The sequence below is a fragment of the Bos grunniens genome, chromosome 18 (genome assembly GCF_055505025.1).
Source record: "Bos grunniens cultivar Pamir isolate PY7600 chromosome 18, Bosgru_T2T1.0, whole genome shotgun sequence".
Classification (NCBI taxonomy): domain Eukaryota; kingdom Metazoa; phylum Chordata; class Mammalia; order Artiodactyla; family Bovidae; genus Bos; species Bos grunniens.
In genome coordinates this window covers 11,141,511-11,159,209 of record NC_141182.1, presented here as the reverse complement: position 1 = coordinate 11,159,209, position 17,699 = coordinate 11,141,511, and the positions used below count along the sequence as shown (strand labels likewise).

Below are 17,699 nucleotides of genomic sequence, written 5' to 3'. Positions count from 1 at the left end.
CCTCCTGCTCACCCTCGGGGTCTCCGCCTGCTAGGTTTTGGGGGGTCCGCTGCACCCAGCATGCAAGATCTTGGTTCTCCAACAAGGGATCAAACCCGTGCTCATTGCCATGGAAGCAGGAGTCCTAACCACTGGACCACCAGGGAAGTCCCTCACCTGTTGGTTTTAAGGTCAGTCTTCCCCTTGGAGAACCCACAGGCCTCCAGGCCAGGAGAAGGGCTCAGGGGGTGCTACATCCCCATCTTCTGAGAGGGTCTAATAGGTACTTCAGAGGCACCTCTTCTTTAGTTATGACGCACCATCTTCCAAAAACCAGCCAAGTAAGGTTCAGGCAGATGTGTATAAAACTCACTCCTTAGACAAACTGTGGTACATCCACAGAGTGGACCACCACTCGGCAATGTGAAAGAAGAAACAAATCACCCGTTGGCTCTAGGACACAGGTGAATTGCAAAGCATCGTGTGGAGTGAAAGAAGCCAGACACCCAAGTCTCTGCTGTGATGGCTCCATGTACATGAGATTTCAGAAAAGGCACGACTGTAGGGACAGGAAGCTGATCAGGGGCTGGAAGGGATACAGGAGAGGGCGGAGGGAGGGGAACGGACTACAAGGGAACCTGCTGCGGTGATGAAAACGTCCTCTATCGGGACTGTGGTGCACACTGTTCAAAACACACCCACCTGTATGCTTATTACTGGTGGACTTCACTGTGTGTAAGTTTTACCTCCAAAAAGCTGGATTTTAACAAGCTTGTTCTAAAGTGACCCACAGAAAATATCACAGATCAAATATAAGAATCAAAGAGCAGATTCCAAGGGGACCAGTGTCAACCAGCTTCCAGAGTTCTCAGCTGATCTAAGGGGTCAAGAATGACAGGTCCTGAGGTCTGTCTTGGGGCCTGGGAAGAGCTTAGCAGCAAATGAAGTCAAATACTCTCTTCTGCTTCCCTGGTGGCTCAGATGGTAAAGAATCCGCCTGCAAAGCGGGAGACCTGGGTTTGATCCCTGGGTTGGGAAGAATCCCCTGGAGGAGGACACGGCAACCCACTCCAATATTCTTGCCATGGACAGAAGAGCCTGGCGGGCTACAGTCTACGGGGTCGCAAGAGTCAGATACGGCTGAGCAACTAAGCACATACTCTCTCCTGCTAGTGGATGCGACAGTGAGCAGGGCAAATCACCTTCTCAGGTAAGTCCCTCATGGCGGGCTGCAGGCACTGGGCTGCACAAGGGACTCATGCAGAAGCCTCCAAAGATGCGATGCCCTCCTGGGCCACCCCTGGAGATCGGGATTCGTCCTTTTAATGCCTCTGCGGCAAGTCCAGTGTGCAGCCAGGGCTGAGAATGAGCGGTCTCAGGGAGAAGTTGGGTGGGCCCTTGACTCAGACCACAAAGCAAATGACTTCCTAGGTGGACACATGCCAGGGCCGCGTCTAGAACTCAGCCGTGCGTGGCTGCGTGCGCTGACCACCCTACCCACCCCGCAGCCCAGACCCCGTGTTTGCAAATCCAGATGCCAGGGAGCCTTACCTTGGGCAGTGTGTCCCCGGCTTCTCGTACGGGCAGAGCTGGGCCACGGTGGTGTAGCAGTCCAGGTCTTGCACTGTGAATGGGAGCAACAGGTCATGGGCGGGCCTGAGCCTCAGGCTTCCAGACTGAAAGGGGCTGCTGGTCCTGGGGGCTACTAGGGCCTCTGAACTCGGATGAGAGCCAGGGTGAGCACCCAGCAGGCACCAGGCCCCAGTGCTCCCAACTCCTCCCCCAGGGCCACTCAAGGAATGAGACAAAACTCACAGCCCAAGTGTGTCTACAGGTCAAAGGTCATCACACTTACCAGTTTCTCTGTGGGGCCAGCATTGTGCTTTTCTACTTTGAAGTCTTTCCCTCTACCTTATCACGCTGGATCCTCATGGAAGGTATTGTTCTAATTACGTATACGAGGAAACTGAGGTCCAAAAGAGCTAAGAGACCCCCTGAGGCTGCACAGGACAGGCTGAAGGTCTGGTTTTTGATTCCCAGCCTCAGCTCATTGCTCAAACCCTTCCTGAGGGGTAGGTGACTCCTTCAAGGTCAAATGCTGTGTCTAAGGAAGTACTTCTAATACTGAATACCTGTGGTCTCTAACAGCCTGTCCTTGTTCAGTCCAGGCCTCAGCAAACTCTTTCTTAAAGAGTCAGAGTAAATATTTCCAGCTCCCTGAGCCCTATGGTCTGTGTTATAACCACTCTACTCTGCTGTTGTAATAGAAACCAGCCTTCAGTTCAGTTCAGTTGCTCAGTCGTGTCCGACTCTTTGCAACCCCATGAATTGCAGCACGCCAGGCCTCCCTGTCCATCACCAACTCCCAGAGTTTACTCAAACTCATGTCCATTGAGTCAGTGATGTCATCCTCTGTCATCCCTTTCTCCTCCCACCTTCAATCTTTCCCAGCATCAGGGTCTTTTCCAAGGAGTTGGTTCTTCGCAACAGGTATTAGAGTTTCAGCTTCAGCATCAGTTCTTCCAATGAATATTCAGGACTGATTTCCTTTAGGATGGACTGGTTGGATCTCCTTGCAGTCCAAGGGACTCTCAAGAGTCTTCTCCAACACCACAGTTCAAAAGCATCAATTCTTCCGCCCTCAGCTTTCTTCATGGTCCAACTCTCACATCCATACATGACTACTGGAAAAACCATAGCTTTGACTAGATGGACCTTTGTTGGCAACGTAACGTCTCTGCTTTTTAATATGCTATCTAGGTTGGTTATAACTTTTCTTCCAAGGAGTAAGCGTCTTTTAATTTCATGGCTGCAATCACCATCTGCAGTGATTTTGGAGCCAGAAAAAATAAAGTCTAACACTGTTTCCATTGTTTTCCCATCTATTTGCCATGAAGTGATTGATGGGACTAGATGTCATGATCTTAGTTTTCTGAATGTTGAGCTTTAAGCCAACTTTTTCACTCTCCTCTTTCACTTTCATCAAGAGGCTCTTTAGTTCTTCTTCACTAAATGCAGGGTAGCGTCATCTGTGTATCTGAGGTTATTGATATTTCTCCCGGCAATCTTGATTCCAGCTTGTGCTTCTTCCAGCTCCGCATTTCTCATGATGTACTCTGCATATAAGTTAAATAAGCAGGGTGACAGTATACAGCCTTGACATACTCCTTTTTCTATTTGGAACCAGACTGTTGTTCCATGTCCAGTTCTAACTGTTGCTTCCTGACCTGCATACAGATTTCTCAAGAGGCAGGTCAGGTGGTCTGGGATTCCCATCTCTTTCAGAATTTTCCACAGTTTGTGGTGATTCACACAGTCAAAGGCTTTGGCATAGTCAATAAAGCAGAAATAGATGTTTTTCTGGAACTCTCTTGCTTTTTTGATAATCCAACAGATGTTGGCAATTTGATCTCTGGTTCCTCTGCCTTTTCTAAAACCAGCTTGAACATCTGGAAGTTCACAGTTCACATACTGTTGAAAAACCATTCTTAGGCAACACAGAAATGAATAGGCATGGCTCCATGCCAATAAAACTTTATTTACAAAACAGATGGCAGGCAGGGTTTGGCCTTGAAGGTTGTAGTTTGCCTGCCTCTAGCAGAGCCTATCATCTAGATGGGCAGGGGTCTGTGCAGAGGTCCAACAAGGGTCTGTTACACAATGGGATGCTGGGGAGACCATTAAAATTAGGTTCAGAAGTCCACTTGAAGGTATAGAAGTATACTCTTGGTATATTATTATTCAAAAACTAAATCAGGCTACCAATTTCAATTTTTAAGAACATATCAGTGTATATATTACCAAAGTATATACTCAATGAAGAGAGAAAATAAACTCTATAGAAATCCACCAAAATGTTCAGAGTAATTATCTCTGAGTGGTGGAATTTAGGTCTTCTTTTTTCTTTTTTCCCTACTGATTCTCCATATTTTTAAATTATCTGGAATAAATAGGTATTAATTTTGTAATGTGGTAAAATTTTTAAAATTTATAAAAATATGGTACATATTTTTATAAAGATATCTAACCAGGTAGTCAGGTATCCAGGAGGAGAAGGGGACGAGAGAGCATGAAATGGCTGGATGGCATCACCAACTCAGTGGATATGAGTTTGAGTAAACTCCAGGAGACAGTGGAGGCCAAGAAGGCCTAGCGTGCTGCAGTCCATGGGGTCACAAAGAGTTGGACACGACTGAACGACTGAACAACGTGTCTGGCATCCAGGCCAAATGACAAGCATGGCTTTCCCAAAGGAAGAGAGGGTAGGCGGGCAGCTTCCCAGCAGGGAGGGGAAGGCTGGTGGTGCCCATGCACCCCTGCCTGCTTGAGCCCCTCCAGGCAAGTGCCCAGTCTGGGCAACTACAAATCCAACCCCAGTTCTGATTACAGCCTGCTCTCCCATGGTCACATGCCGCCCTGCCAAAGGAACAAGCCACAGGTCAGGTACAAAGCTGGACGAGATACAGCAGATATAGGCCACGTCCTTCCCCAGGTTTCACTCTCTCCTCTGTGGCAGACATGACTAACCTCTCCAGCTCCGTTTTCTGCTGAGCACAGAACTGGACCTCAGAATCCTTCTCAACACAATGTTCCAGGTAGCCACTACCACTCAGTAGAAATCAATACTGCCTATGAAGCCTGTTAGCTACTCTAGACCCAGGCGATAGTCTTTCTGTGATAGTCAGCTGGGAACTCGGGCCTGTGTTTCAGCCTTAGCCATCTAGGGCCAATGCCAAGTTCAGATATGTTTAGAAACTAGCTAAGGAATCCTTCTCAGGAACCTCTTCAATATTGTGGCAATGCTGAGAAAAGCAGTATCAACAGTTATGATATCCATTAAATCAGTAACTAAGGGGAACAAAATTCCAGGGTAACCTGTGGATTGTGGTCATATAAGAGAAGACTGTCCAGCTTACCTTTTACTTTTGACACCGTGAATGAGCTGGAAGCCTTGTATTTGCTGTAAAAGGAAGCATTAGGTGAATACAAAACAGAACTGCTTCTAAACATGCACCCTTGTTACTGTACTTAGTTTATTTCCACCTCAATTTCATATCTTCCTACTTGTTTCCCATCACCCTGAAAGCCCTTAGGACATTCCAGAGCAAGGTCTAGACTGAGAACATTCTAGAACAGGGCTCATTAACCTTCTTTGTGCCAAGGATCCCTCTAGAGGCCTGGTAAAGCCTTTGGATGCCCCCTCAGAACAATGCTTTTTAAATGCATATGATACATTTAAAAGATTAAAAGGAAGTCATGTATTATTAATATCATTATCAAAGTATGAAAACAAATTTGTGTTAGCCTAATGGCTAACAGACGGGGAGGAGGCAGAGCTGGGTCCGTTTGACCCCAGAGCCTGCAGTGGGTTCCACCATCTCCTGGTCACCTTATGCCTCAGGTGCCATGGACAGATGAAGACACGGCCTCCTGCTGGTCTCCATGCCCCCTCCATCCCCCAAAAGTCAGGACGGCAAGGATGGTCTGCCTTGTGACCCATCCACATACCTTATGTGAAAAGCACCTTGCAAACACAAGTAGGTATTTTTAAAAAATGAAAAGCTTCATTCTCGGGGGTAGGGGGGTATGTAGGGAATGCCAGTGAACAATTAGCCTGCAAACTCAAAGATACTATCAGTCATTACTGAGGTGTTGGAAAAGGTCTCAGTGACAAGCAAGGGAGAAAAAGCAGGATTCAGAACTCACGTCAGACTGCAAGACTATACACTTTCGAAGGTTGTGTACCGAGACTATCTCGAGCAAGTGGGAAAGAAGGGGTCAATATTTCCTTATTTGTTTTTCTATATCTTAATGGCTATATGTACATTTCATAATTAAGAGCAGTATTAACTTTCAAATATGGAATAAACTTTCCTCAAAGCTACAAAAACAAGCAAACATACAAACAAGAAGCTCAACACATTAGACACACACACAGAAACCCAGTGGAATAAAATACGCTAAACAGCTTATAGGGGTGATTTCTGAGTTATAGCATTGTCATCTGTATTATTTCCCACTTCTTTATATGGTCCAGAACTTCCCAAGGTTTCAACAATACTCTCACAATCAGAAAAGAAGTTTTCAGGAGCCCTGATCACAGAATATTTACCTCAGAGATTGCACGCCGTTTCTCTCTGACTTGACAAAAAAGGGAACCTTCCCATTCCTAGTGACGTCCACCAAGCCTCCCCTGTCGTCCAGGATCCCATAGTGAATGGCGGCCCGGCAGATGCTGGACGCCTGCAGGGCGGGGCCGGAATGTAAGTACATCTGAATTCACCTTTGTCAGCAATCATTTCCAGGAACACACAAGATGTTTGTCCTCAACCCACAAAAAGCCAAAAAGCCGGGCCAAGGCTCACCCCACTGCTGACTCCGACCTCGCTCTATAACACGTCTTTGTTTCTGGGGTTGCTTATCTTTAAAAACTCATCTGTGTTGCTTTACAAACTAAGAACAGTGACAAACAGCCCTTTCTCCCCCTCCAGTGGAGCATATTAACGCTGGGGCTAACATAGAGACTGATCGGCTCAGGGGTCAGCCCCCATTTCCGAAAGTGGCTTCACAAATCTGTGACCCCAGAAATAGGCATGGATCAGCTATGCCTATTAGCCTCAGCTAAGAGGGGGGTTTGACTACTGAGCAAAAAGAAAATCTGTTCACCTGAAAACCAGCCACCTGCTTTTAACACAGAGACAGGAGTCCACGCCAGCCATTTAAAGAAGCTCTGGCCATACTTACACTTTCATAAAAGAGAGTCCCAAAGATCTTTGCTCCACTGTGCAGGCAGCCTGCGGGGCACTGGTACCTGATGGGAAAGAAAGAAGATGATTTTCATAAGTTGAATAAAATACGTTGATAAAACCTCGCCATGAATTTATTGTTTTTATTCCCCTTCAAAAGCTATTATTACATATAGAAAAGTGTCAGTGATCTAGCATACACTGTTTGGGAGCAAGTCACAATTTACCCAGGCTGAAGTGTATAGACACATGGACACAATTACAGATTCAACTTGGCCTCTTTAAAGACCATTTTCATGTGCTTCAGATTCAAGTCAAATAGATGGACATTTCCATGAACAGATGGACAAATGGCTTGTCCAGAAGAAAGACAAGTGGCTTCAAAGGCACCAAAAAAGTCCTCAGATATCAATCATCAAAGATGTGCAGACTAAAAGTTCCAGGTGTCAAACTACAAGGGTGTTGTAATAGAATAAAATTCATTGATGGTGACCATGCTCACAAACACATATCAATTAATCTTTCCAGAAAGCCTTAACAATTCATGTCCCTTAAACCATAAACCCTGCAAACTGGGAGGAAACATTTGCAAATGAAGTGACCCACGAGCGATTAATTCCAAAATATATAAATTCATACAGCTTAATATAAAAAAAAGAACAAATAATCCCATCAGAAAGCCCCCTAAATGAGCAGAAGATCTAAATAGACATTTCTCCAAAGAAGACAGCCAGATGGCCAACAGGGACATGAAAAGATCCTCAATGTTGCTAATAGAAAAAATGTACATTAAAACCACAGTGAAGTACCACCCATCACTAAAAAGTTTACAAATAACAAATGCTGTAGAGGTGTGGAGAAAAGGGAAGCCTCCTACACTCTTGGTGGGAATGCAAGTTGGTGCAGCCACTATGGAGAATAGGATGACGGTTCCCTAAAAAACTAAAAACAGAACCAGCGAGTGATCCAGCAATCCCATTCCTGGGCATATATCCTGAAAAGACGAAAAATTCTAATTCGAAAAGATACAGGTACCCCAATGGTCATGCCAGCAATAGTCACAATATCCGCATGGAAGTAAACTAAGGGTCCATCAACAGATAGATGGATAAAAAAGATGGTACGTATATACCATGGAATATTACTCAGCCATAAAACTAAAATAATTCCATTTGCAGCAACATGGGTGGATCTAGAGATTACCATTCTAAGTGAAGTCAGAGAAAGACAAATATACGCTATCATTTATGTGTGGAATCTAAAAAAAGATACAAATGAACTTATTTATAAAACAGAAACAGACTCACAGACGTAGAAAATTTAGGAATACAAAAGGGGAAATTGGGGAAGGGATAAATTATGACTTTGGGATTAATATATACACACTACTGTATATAAAATAGATAACCAACAAAGACCTACTGTATATTGTATATAGGAACTATATGCAGTATCTTATAATAACCTATAATGGAAAAGAATCTGAAAAGAATATATATATATGTATAACTGAATCACTTTGCTACATACCTGAAACTAACACAACACTGTAAATTAACTATGCTTCAATTTTAAAAAATTTAAAAATTTATATCTCTTGATTCTTGACTCTCCCAAGAAAAAAGTCAGAAAGTCAGACCTCCATGTTATTCCAACCGTTTATAACTGGGGAAAACTGGAAGTAAGTCAGCAGGTGTCAAAGGAATAGCCAAATGTATTTCTGTGTGGCCAAATGTCAGCGTATTATACAGCCACTAGAAATGAAGTTTTTGAGGAATAGTTATTGACTTTGGAAATCTTAAGTGAAACCAGTAACATACAAAATTGTACAATAGGAAAGGCCTAATCAGAGCACAGAACAAAGGTTGGAAGAAATGACATCAAATTATTACTGATACTAATGAGATTCTAGGACACTTATTTTATTTATACTTGTTTTGGTGGTTGTTTTTCTGAATTACAATGAACAAGGATATCCCTTAAAGTAAAAAAAAAAAATCCCAGTAAATATTATTCTTGCAAAAGTGCCATGTACAGACAACTGACGTGCCAGGTGGTGGGACGACATCCAGGAAGGGCACCGTGAGAGTTCAGGGGGTTACACATGGGCTGAGCTCTATTTCTTGACAGGAGGCGTCTAAGAGGTTTCATGTACACAGACCCCTGCCTTCTTCATGCTTGGGGAGGGCTCCGTCTACCTCCAATCCTGAAACTCTTTTGATGCCGTCTGACAATGAATGTTTTCCAAACCTTGTCATCTTCCCCACTGACTATTCAGGCATGATGCTCTTATTATGAATCAGCGGTTCGAAAGACACGGCACCGCCACGGGGCAGCTCGGGAGCCTCCGGGCATCCCAGACCTGGGAGTCTGTGGGTGGAGACCCTCTGGGACGACGTTCAGGGTGGGGGCAGATGGTTACTCCACCTCCCCCGCTGCCACCTCTTGCTCGTCTCACCACCAAACTGCCTGGTTCTACTTTCGTGGTATTTGCTGGCCCATCACCAAGGCTGGTGGGACAACGCATGAGCCCCTTGAACGTCTGATCCCAGCTGCTCTCTGTCCCAGGACTTTCCTGCCAAAGGCGAGTGGAGCGTTCTCCTGACAAACCTGACTCCACGTCCCCATGGTGTAAAACAGGACCCTCTCTTTCAGGTGACACAATACACCTTCTCTTTTGAGCATGTGCTTTTTTTTTTTTTAATATAAATTTATTTAATTGGAGGCTAATTACTTTACAATATTGTATTGGTTTTGCCATACATCAACCTAGATAGCATACTGAAAAGCAGAGACATTACTTTGCCAACAAAGGTTTGTCTAGTCAAGGCTATGGTTTTTCCTGTGGTCATGTATGGATGTGAGAGTTGGACCATGAAGAAGGCTGAGCGCTGAAGAATTGATGCTTTTGAACTGTGGTGTTGGAGAAGACTCTTGAGAGTCCCTTGGACTGCAAGGAGATCCAACCAGTCCATTCTGAAGGAGATCAGCCCTGGGATTTCTTTGGAAGGAATGATGCTAAAGCTGAAACTCCAGTACTTTGGCCACCTCATGTGAAGAATTGACTCACTGGAAAAGTCTCTGATGCTTGGAAGGATTGGGGGCAGGAGGAGAAGGGGACGACAGAGGATGAGATGGCTGGATGGCATCACTGACTCGATGGACGTGAGTCTGAGTGAACTCCAGGAGTTGGTGATGGACAGGGAGGCCTGGTGTGCTGCGATTCATGGGGTTGCAAAGAGTCGGACACGACTGAGCGACTGAACTGAACTGAACATGAATCTGCCACGGGTGTACACATGTTCCCCATCCTGAACCCCCCTCCTACCTCCCTCCCCGTACCATCCCTCTGGGTCATCCCAGTGCACCAGTCCCAAGCATCCTGTATCCTGCATCGAACCTGGACTGGCAATTCGTTTCATATATGATATTATACCTGTCTCAATGCCATTCTCCCAAATCATCCCACCCTCTCCCTCTCCCACAGAGTCCAAAAGAGTGTTCTATACATCTGTGTCTCTTTGGCTATCTCGCATACAGGGTTATCGTTACCATCTTTCTAAATTCCGTATACATGCGTTAGTATACTGTATTGGTGTTTTTCTTTCTGGCTTACTTCACTCTGTATAATAGGCTCCAGTTTCAACCACCTCATTAGAACTAATTCAAATGTATTCTTTTTACTGGCTGAGTAATACTCCACTGTGTATATGTACCACAGCTTTCTTATCCATTCATCTGCTGATGGACATCTAGGTTGCTTCCATGTCCTGGCTATTATAAACAGTGCTGCGATGAACATTGGGGTACATGTGTCTCTTTCAATTCTGCATTCCTATACACTAATAATGAGAAAATAGAGAAATTAAGGAAACAATTCCATTCACCATTGCAACGAAAAGAATTAAATACTTAGGAATATATCTACCTAAAGAAACTAAAGACCTATATATTGAAAACTATAAAACGCTGGTGAAAGAAATCAAAGAGGACACTAATAGATGGAGAAATATACTATGTTCATGGATCGGAAGAATCAACATAGTGAAAATGAGTATACTACCCAAAGCAATCTATAAATTCAATGCAACCCCTATCAAGCTACCAGCGGTATTTTTCACAGAGCTAGAACAAATAATTTCACAATTTGTACAGAAATACAAAAAACCTCAAATAGCCAAAGCAATCTTGAGAAAGAAGAATGGAACTGGAGGAATCAACCTGCCTGATTTCAGGCTCTACTACAAAGCCACAGTCATCAAGACAGTATGGTACTGGTACAAAGACAGAAATATAGACCAATAGAACAAAATAGAAAGCCCAGAGATAAATCCACGCACCTATGGACACCTTATCTTTGACAAAGGAGGCAAGAATATACAATGGAGAAAAGACAATGTATTAAACAAGTGGTGTTGGGAAAACTGGTCAACCACTTGTAAAAGAATGAAACTAGAACACTTTCTAACACCAAACACAAAAATAAACTCAAAATGGATTAAAGATCTAAACGTAAGACCAGAAACTATAAAACTCCTAGAGGAGAATATAGGCAAAACACTATCTGACATAAATCACAGCAGGATCCTCTATGACCCACCTCCCAGAATACTGGAAATAAAAGCAAAAATAAACAAATGGGACCTAATTAAGCTTAAAAGCTTCTGCACAATGAAGGAAACTATAAGCAAGGTGAAAAGACAGCCTTCAGAATGGGAGAAAATAATAGCAAATGAAGCAACTGACAAACAACTAATCTCAAAAATATACAAGCAACTCCTGCAGCTCAATTCCAGAAAAATAAACAACCCAGTCAAAAAATGGGCCAAAGAACTAAACAGACATTTCTCCAAAGAAGACATACAGATGGCTAACAAACACATGAAAAGATGCTCAACATCACTCATTATCAGAGAAATGCAAATAAAAACCACAATGAGGTACCATTTCACACCAGTCAGAATGGCTGCGATCCAAAAGTCTACAAGCAATAAATGCTGGAGAGGGTGTAGAGAAAACGGAACCCTCTTACACTGTTGGTGGGAATGCAAACTAGTACAGCCACTATGCAGAACAGTGTGGAGATTCCTTAAAAAACTGGAAATAGAACTGTGTTATGACCCAGCAATCCCACTACTGGGCATACACAATGAGCATGTGCTTTAAATAATACGATTCAGCTTTAGATGAACAGACGCCAGGACCTATAGGAAGAAGAGCAAGGGCCCCTCCACCAATGACACGGTTTTCCTGCCGTGAACCTGAGGGTCTGCACGTGGCCACTGCACCTGTTGGCCATTCGCTGCCAGAAGGAGCAGCTCAGTGGCTATGTTGCCAAAACCAAGCTTCTTCTTCTTGGCAGATGTTTTTCAACATCCGAAATGGATGATACTAAGTGACTCCATTGGCTAGATTAATTCGTTCCACTCTGGGGGAGATGCTGGCTGCTCCTCGTCTGGTGGGGCCCTGGGGAAGCAGGCTGACTGGGACTCTGCAGCAGCTGTGCCGGACCCGGCCATGGCCACGCCTGCCCTGACGCTGCCGCGGCCCAGAGCTCCAGGTCACTCTGGGACCCCTTCATGCAGAAGGTGGAAAGGAGCACCCACCTGCACCAAAACATTGTTCAGGATCTCCCTGTCTACAGCACACCTGGCATTTCCACAGCAGATCAGCTGACAGGTCACGAAGGGACCCCTGACCCAGAGCAGGTGTATCTAAGGGCTGCAGGTGGTAGGAGAGGGAGGGGCCAGCCCTTACTTACCTGTTGCACGTGGACCCTTTACACTTGTCCTTCATCTTGGTGTCACACTTGACGACTTGGGCTAGGAGAGAAATGCAGAAACACTTGTCACGGCAAGAAACGGGAAGATGAGTCTGAGTTAGCAGATCCCATCCCCACCCTGAGGAACTTTCTGGAATATCCTGGAAGCCTCATCATAATGAGAGCAGCAGCGTCACCCACTGGCTGCAGGCGCAGGGTGGAGGTTTGCATCCCGGCTCCTTTTTCTAGTAGCACTATCACCTCGGACACTTACTTCCCCTCTCTGAGGTTCAAATCCCACTTATTACTGGGGATGGGTACAGTATCCACCTCCAGGGGTTTCTCTGAGCCTTGAAGAGAAAGTGAACCAACCCTGGAAGGCAGCCTGGTACACTGAGCTCCCCTCAGCCTCACAGGGCCCTGGAGGGCGAGCCTTGTGCAGCCCAGGAAGCGGGGACCCAGCCATTGTCCCCAGTGTCATCTCCCCTACAGCCAAGAGGACTTTGCCAAGTTTTCATTTTGGTTTATAGGGACATATCAGAATCTTGGAGTAGTATTATAGTTTGACAGAAAGACACGTATTACTTTGTAATTTTACATTATGGAAAAATAAAATAATAATGAAAGAGTTTGGAACCTCTGGACAGACAAGGACATCAGGGTATTTCCTGGTCACAGAGAGCTATGGGCTGACTAAACAGGCGGGAAGCCCAGGGGAGAGATAACTGAAGGCCCACGAGAACACCGGCTGGGTGCGGGTGGCGGGAGGGCAACTGACAAAATAGCCAAGGCTTTCTGAGAAACATGGGCGTGAGCCGGCCCCCTGCTCAGAGCCGAGTCCAGTTGTGTGCTGTGTGATGGTGTGGAGGGAAAACAGAGACACTGGCGGGCAGAGGAGCCATACCTAGTGCCGTGTCTGTAAGAAAATGCTCTCTAGAGCCCCCAAACTTCAGTAAACGTGCCGCACACACACGTGACCCGGGCCGGGGAGGGAGGAATCAGAGCCGAGCAAGGAAAGGCAGAGAGAAGCGAGCCCCAGGAGGGGAAGGGTCTTGGGAGACCAGAGGTGAGCGTGAGAACAGGGCATCTGGGGACCTCCGAAAGTCTCTGGGGAAACAGCCAACTTCCCACCTTAACGGAGCTGTTGGAGGCAACGCTGAGGACCTCACAGTACAGCTGACACGGGGGGACCCATGTGACTGTAAAGAGTCCTCACAGCAACCTGACTGAGTTGCAGCCACTCCGGCAAGGAGATGGGTGAGGAGGGACAGATGAGAACATGCAGCCCAGGTCTAGAATTCATAGCCTAGCTCCTTAGTGACTGCTTCTGTTCTTCTCTGTCAAGAACACAATGCCTCTCCTAAAATACGGACACGGGAAATGCACACACCCGTGTCTCTAAACTAAAACAGTGCTAACAAGAGGCATCAGGGCTCCTACTTTACAGATGAGCACGTGGAGTGTCAAAGAGGCAGGTCCGAGTCACAGGACCCGTGTGCGTGGCGGCCCCGGGAGCTGGGCCCCACGCTGCCTGTTCACTCATCCTTCGGGAGGTGGGCACCCCAACTGGAACCCGACCTCAGCCCCGGTCCTCTCTGAAAGGACAAGAGAAGGTCTAACTTTAAAATAATTGCATGGGGCGGGGAGGGGGGAAGGCTACCCAAGCACAGCTCCTGTAATGCTTCTTTTGAAATGACTTTAAAATATCACTTTTTAGAAACATGTTTGGGTGGTGCTTTTGCAAGCTACACCCCACCCTGGTCCCCGCTGTTTGTCGACTTGAAGACCTCTCAACCCACTGGCTCCCCTACTCCATCCATCCCAGAGAAAACGGCCCCTCCAGAGGCGGCCGGCAGGGCAGAGCCCCACTCACTCATGTAGGTCACAGGAGAGTCTTTCTTGGGCTTCTTGGGTTTGATCACCCTCGGGGTGACCCAGACGTGCTTCTCATCCGGAATAGGGGCCGCTTCCACCTCGTTCATGTCGTCCGTTTCAGTTTCCTGGCCATAAGTCTCTTAATGGTGAAGGGGGGAGAGAAAAGCAACATGCTGGGATCCAAATGAAATGCACTTGGGAAGAAGTAAAAAAGCCATCTGGAGATGAAACTAGTTTGAGGTTTGCTTTCACAAAGGGTCATTTCAGCAGCAAAGAGAAAGTCCCACCTCAGGGCCGACTGGCCAGGTGGGATTCTCTCCCCCAAAGGCGACGGATGGCTCTCTGCTCGCTGTGCTTGATTTGGAACCCAAGAGCAGCTGGGCTGACCGGAGGCTAGAAGGCCCTGGCACCCACCCCTGGATGGTCAGAATGACTTCTTGTCACATCTCTGCCTACTCACCACTGCCTACCCAAGGAAGCAGCTTCAGGAAGCTACCTCATCTTCTGACCCCAAACCGCAGCTGTCTCCCCAAGGTCCCTCTGCCCTGGGTTCTCACTGAGGGAGGGGTCCTCCTAGATACATGCCATCGGGGTGCAAGAATACCCGTGTCCATGGTCTTAGACACATTGCCCTTTACCGCCCTCACGTTCTGCTCCCTTCCCCACCCCCGAAGGTCAAGATCACTTAACCTTTCTCTGCACTGAAGTTCTGAAACCCAGTAACATTGGAACCATCACCTACAAAGAGCCAAAGACCCAACTCTTGGTTAAAAAAACTTAGTTCACTGGCTCCCAATCTTTTCCCCACCCAAATATGGTTATTTCTCCAAACATGATTGCAACCTTCATGTTTCAAAACATTCTAATTCACCAAACAAATTGCATTTATTAAGCATCAGTTCTCATCATGAAAGTCACTGTGATCTGTAATAGGCCACTTGGATACCAAGCCCTACACTCCAGCCAAAGCAAAGCAAAGTATTGCTTGCGTGCCCTTATCAAACATGAGCTGGTGCACATCTGCTGGGGGACTCGCCAAGGATGCCGTGGACCAGAGTTGGAAACCCTTGCCTTCTAAGCTTCTCCAGTGAGAAAAGACAACAGATGTGCTTTGATAAGAAGTTCAAGGAGCAGGTATGGGGCCCTCGCAGGCTTCTTTGTGTCAATGGATTAAGACTCAAGTCCCATCAAATGTCCACCAATTCTGAGCCTTATCTCCATTTCTCCTTAAGGGTGACAACATTTCTTCTCTGAAGGGCAGACCAACTGTTTTGTGTTGACACAAGCCATTCAATTGAAGGGCGACTTCAAGATTTCTTCAAGAGATCTTCTCTGGATGCCTTTTGATAGGATACTCTGCAGGCATTTCACTGGCTGACTCATCACCGTACAACCACCGCCCCAGGGGAACCCTGGGGATAGGACGGGAGGAGGAGGATGGACGGGATTGAAGCCAGAGGAGAACATCAATCCTGAGTCCCAAGTTCATTACCAGAGCTCGTGGGCCTTCATGTCCGGCTCCTGGACAACAGGCTCACCACCACCTGCCTCCCCCACCAGCTGAAAACTCCCTGAGGCAGCAGCCAGCCTGCTTCACACCCACTCTACAACGAGCTCCAGCACACAGCAGTTGCTCAACAAAACTGGCTGCATGAAGGACCGTCAACCCCCTCCAACCCCTGCAATGAATTCTGTCTTTGAACCCTTTGGAGAGGAAAAAAATAGTCCCAGCAAAGTTTAAAGATATTCAGGAAGGGTAATGTAGGAAACATTATCTGTAGCTAAACTCTATAGGCAAAATCTTTACGAAGATGCTGGGTTTGCAAACAGCACTTGGAACCCAGCAGCGGTCTCTGGTCTGTCTTCCCGTCAATGTGGCTATTCAGGCTTGCCCTTCACTGAAAGCCAGAGCTGTCTCTGGAATAAGCTGGGTTTTCTTCCACTGGCCTTTAGGATTTTTATACCTCATAATCGCAGCTTTATTTAGCCGAATATAGTTGGGTAGAGCAGCCTAAAGCATTTGAGGGCTCACTATTTAAGAAAATGGGCAGACAGTCCTCACCCTCGGACACACACATGAAAAGTGGAATGCTTACCCAGAGGATGGGCTGTATTTGAGCACATCCTAATTAAGATCCCCTGAGTGGACCAGCACAGGCCTGGGGAAATTCCGTGCCCAAGTTCACACCAAGGTTACCCTGTGCACCGTCCAGCTCCGGACCAGGGGTCCCAGGGCACCGAGCATTTCTACATCATTCTGCAGACTCCATCTGGTTCTGTAAGTGTGGACAAAGCTCATAGCTAATGTCAAGTTCTCGTGTCATCCTCTCATTGCCCTGGGAGGTGTGAACAGCCCCATTTCACAGATGGGAAAACTGAGGCTTGGAGAGGCTATGTGACCTGCCCAAGCTCACACAGCTGAGAGTCAAACTCCTTTCCCTGAACCCCACACCCTTCATCGCCACACAGGGACAGGCTAGAGGGGTGGGAACGCCTCTTACGGTCTATCCTTATCCCTGCTCCATCTCCATTGAGAGGTCAAGGCTTTGCCAGGCACCTCAATAAACGCTTATTAAGTAGCTTATGCAGATAAGCTGCTTTAGAGGAGACTTTCTGCATGGTTAGCTAAGGAAATCAGGATGCCCTCCAAGTGAAGTTGGGTATTTTCCACTAAAAATAAAGAAGCAAGTCCAGGAGGTTTCGTTGGGTGGGTTAACCTGTATCTAGGCTGTCTTTGTGTACATTTGTTCTCTGACAAGGCCCCTCTGTGGACTTTGGGGGTGTATTTATTCAGACAACATGCAGAACACACCTGCCAGGTGCCCCTGGAGGCCCTGGCATGAACCAGCGGTTGTAACTACAGGTGATTCAAGTTCATGGAGAGTCTGGGTGCAGTAAGGGCGTGGAGGCAAGTGAGCAGCCTGGCTGTGAAATCAGGGAAGTCTTCCTAGAGGAGGTGTGACACCACAATTGTGTTTTCCAAGAAAAGAAGGCATGTGCCAGGATCCTGAGATGGATGGGGGCCCCAGTAACCCCTAAGGTGAAGAACTCCAGGCCAAGTGACAAGTGAGGTCATACCTCCTCACCTGCTTCTCCAAGAAAGTAACAGGCTGGGTCCATAAAGTGGTGACTATGTGCAGGCTGCTGTCCTAGTAACTTGTACCTTCCTTACCACATCCTCCCAGCAAACCATCTGCAGGAGATGATGGCATTACTCTTACAGATGGGGAAACTGAGGCTCAGAGAAGGCAAGCAGTTTGCCTGGCACACCCGGCCCCTCTGCCCGCCCTGCATCGCAACAGCCTGCCTCGTGCACACATGGAGTCCCCCAACAGGAG

General features: G+C 46.6%; 1 protein-coding gene across 1 annotated transcript in view; it reads right to left on the bottom strand.

The window, feature by feature from the left end:
* Positions 1-17,699, bottom strand: part of CRISPLD2 (cysteine rich secretory protein LCCL domain containing 2) — a 67,412-nt gene that overhangs the window by 21,854 nt on the left and 27,859 nt on the right. The window contains exons 7-12 of the mRNA XM_086350178.1: positions 14,360-14,500; positions 12,487-12,547; positions 6,724-6,790; positions 6,092-6,222; positions 4,896-4,939; positions 1,531-1,603 (exon numbers count right to left, since the gene is read on the bottom strand). Coding sequence (XP_086206304.1) covers positions 1,531-1,603; positions 4,896-4,939; positions 6,092-6,222; positions 6,724-6,790; positions 12,487-12,547; positions 14,360-14,500 — 517 coding nt within the window. The remainder of the gene's footprint in view (positions 1-1,530; positions 1,604-4,895; positions 4,940-6,091; positions 6,223-6,723; positions 6,791-12,486; positions 12,548-14,359; positions 14,501-17,699) is intronic.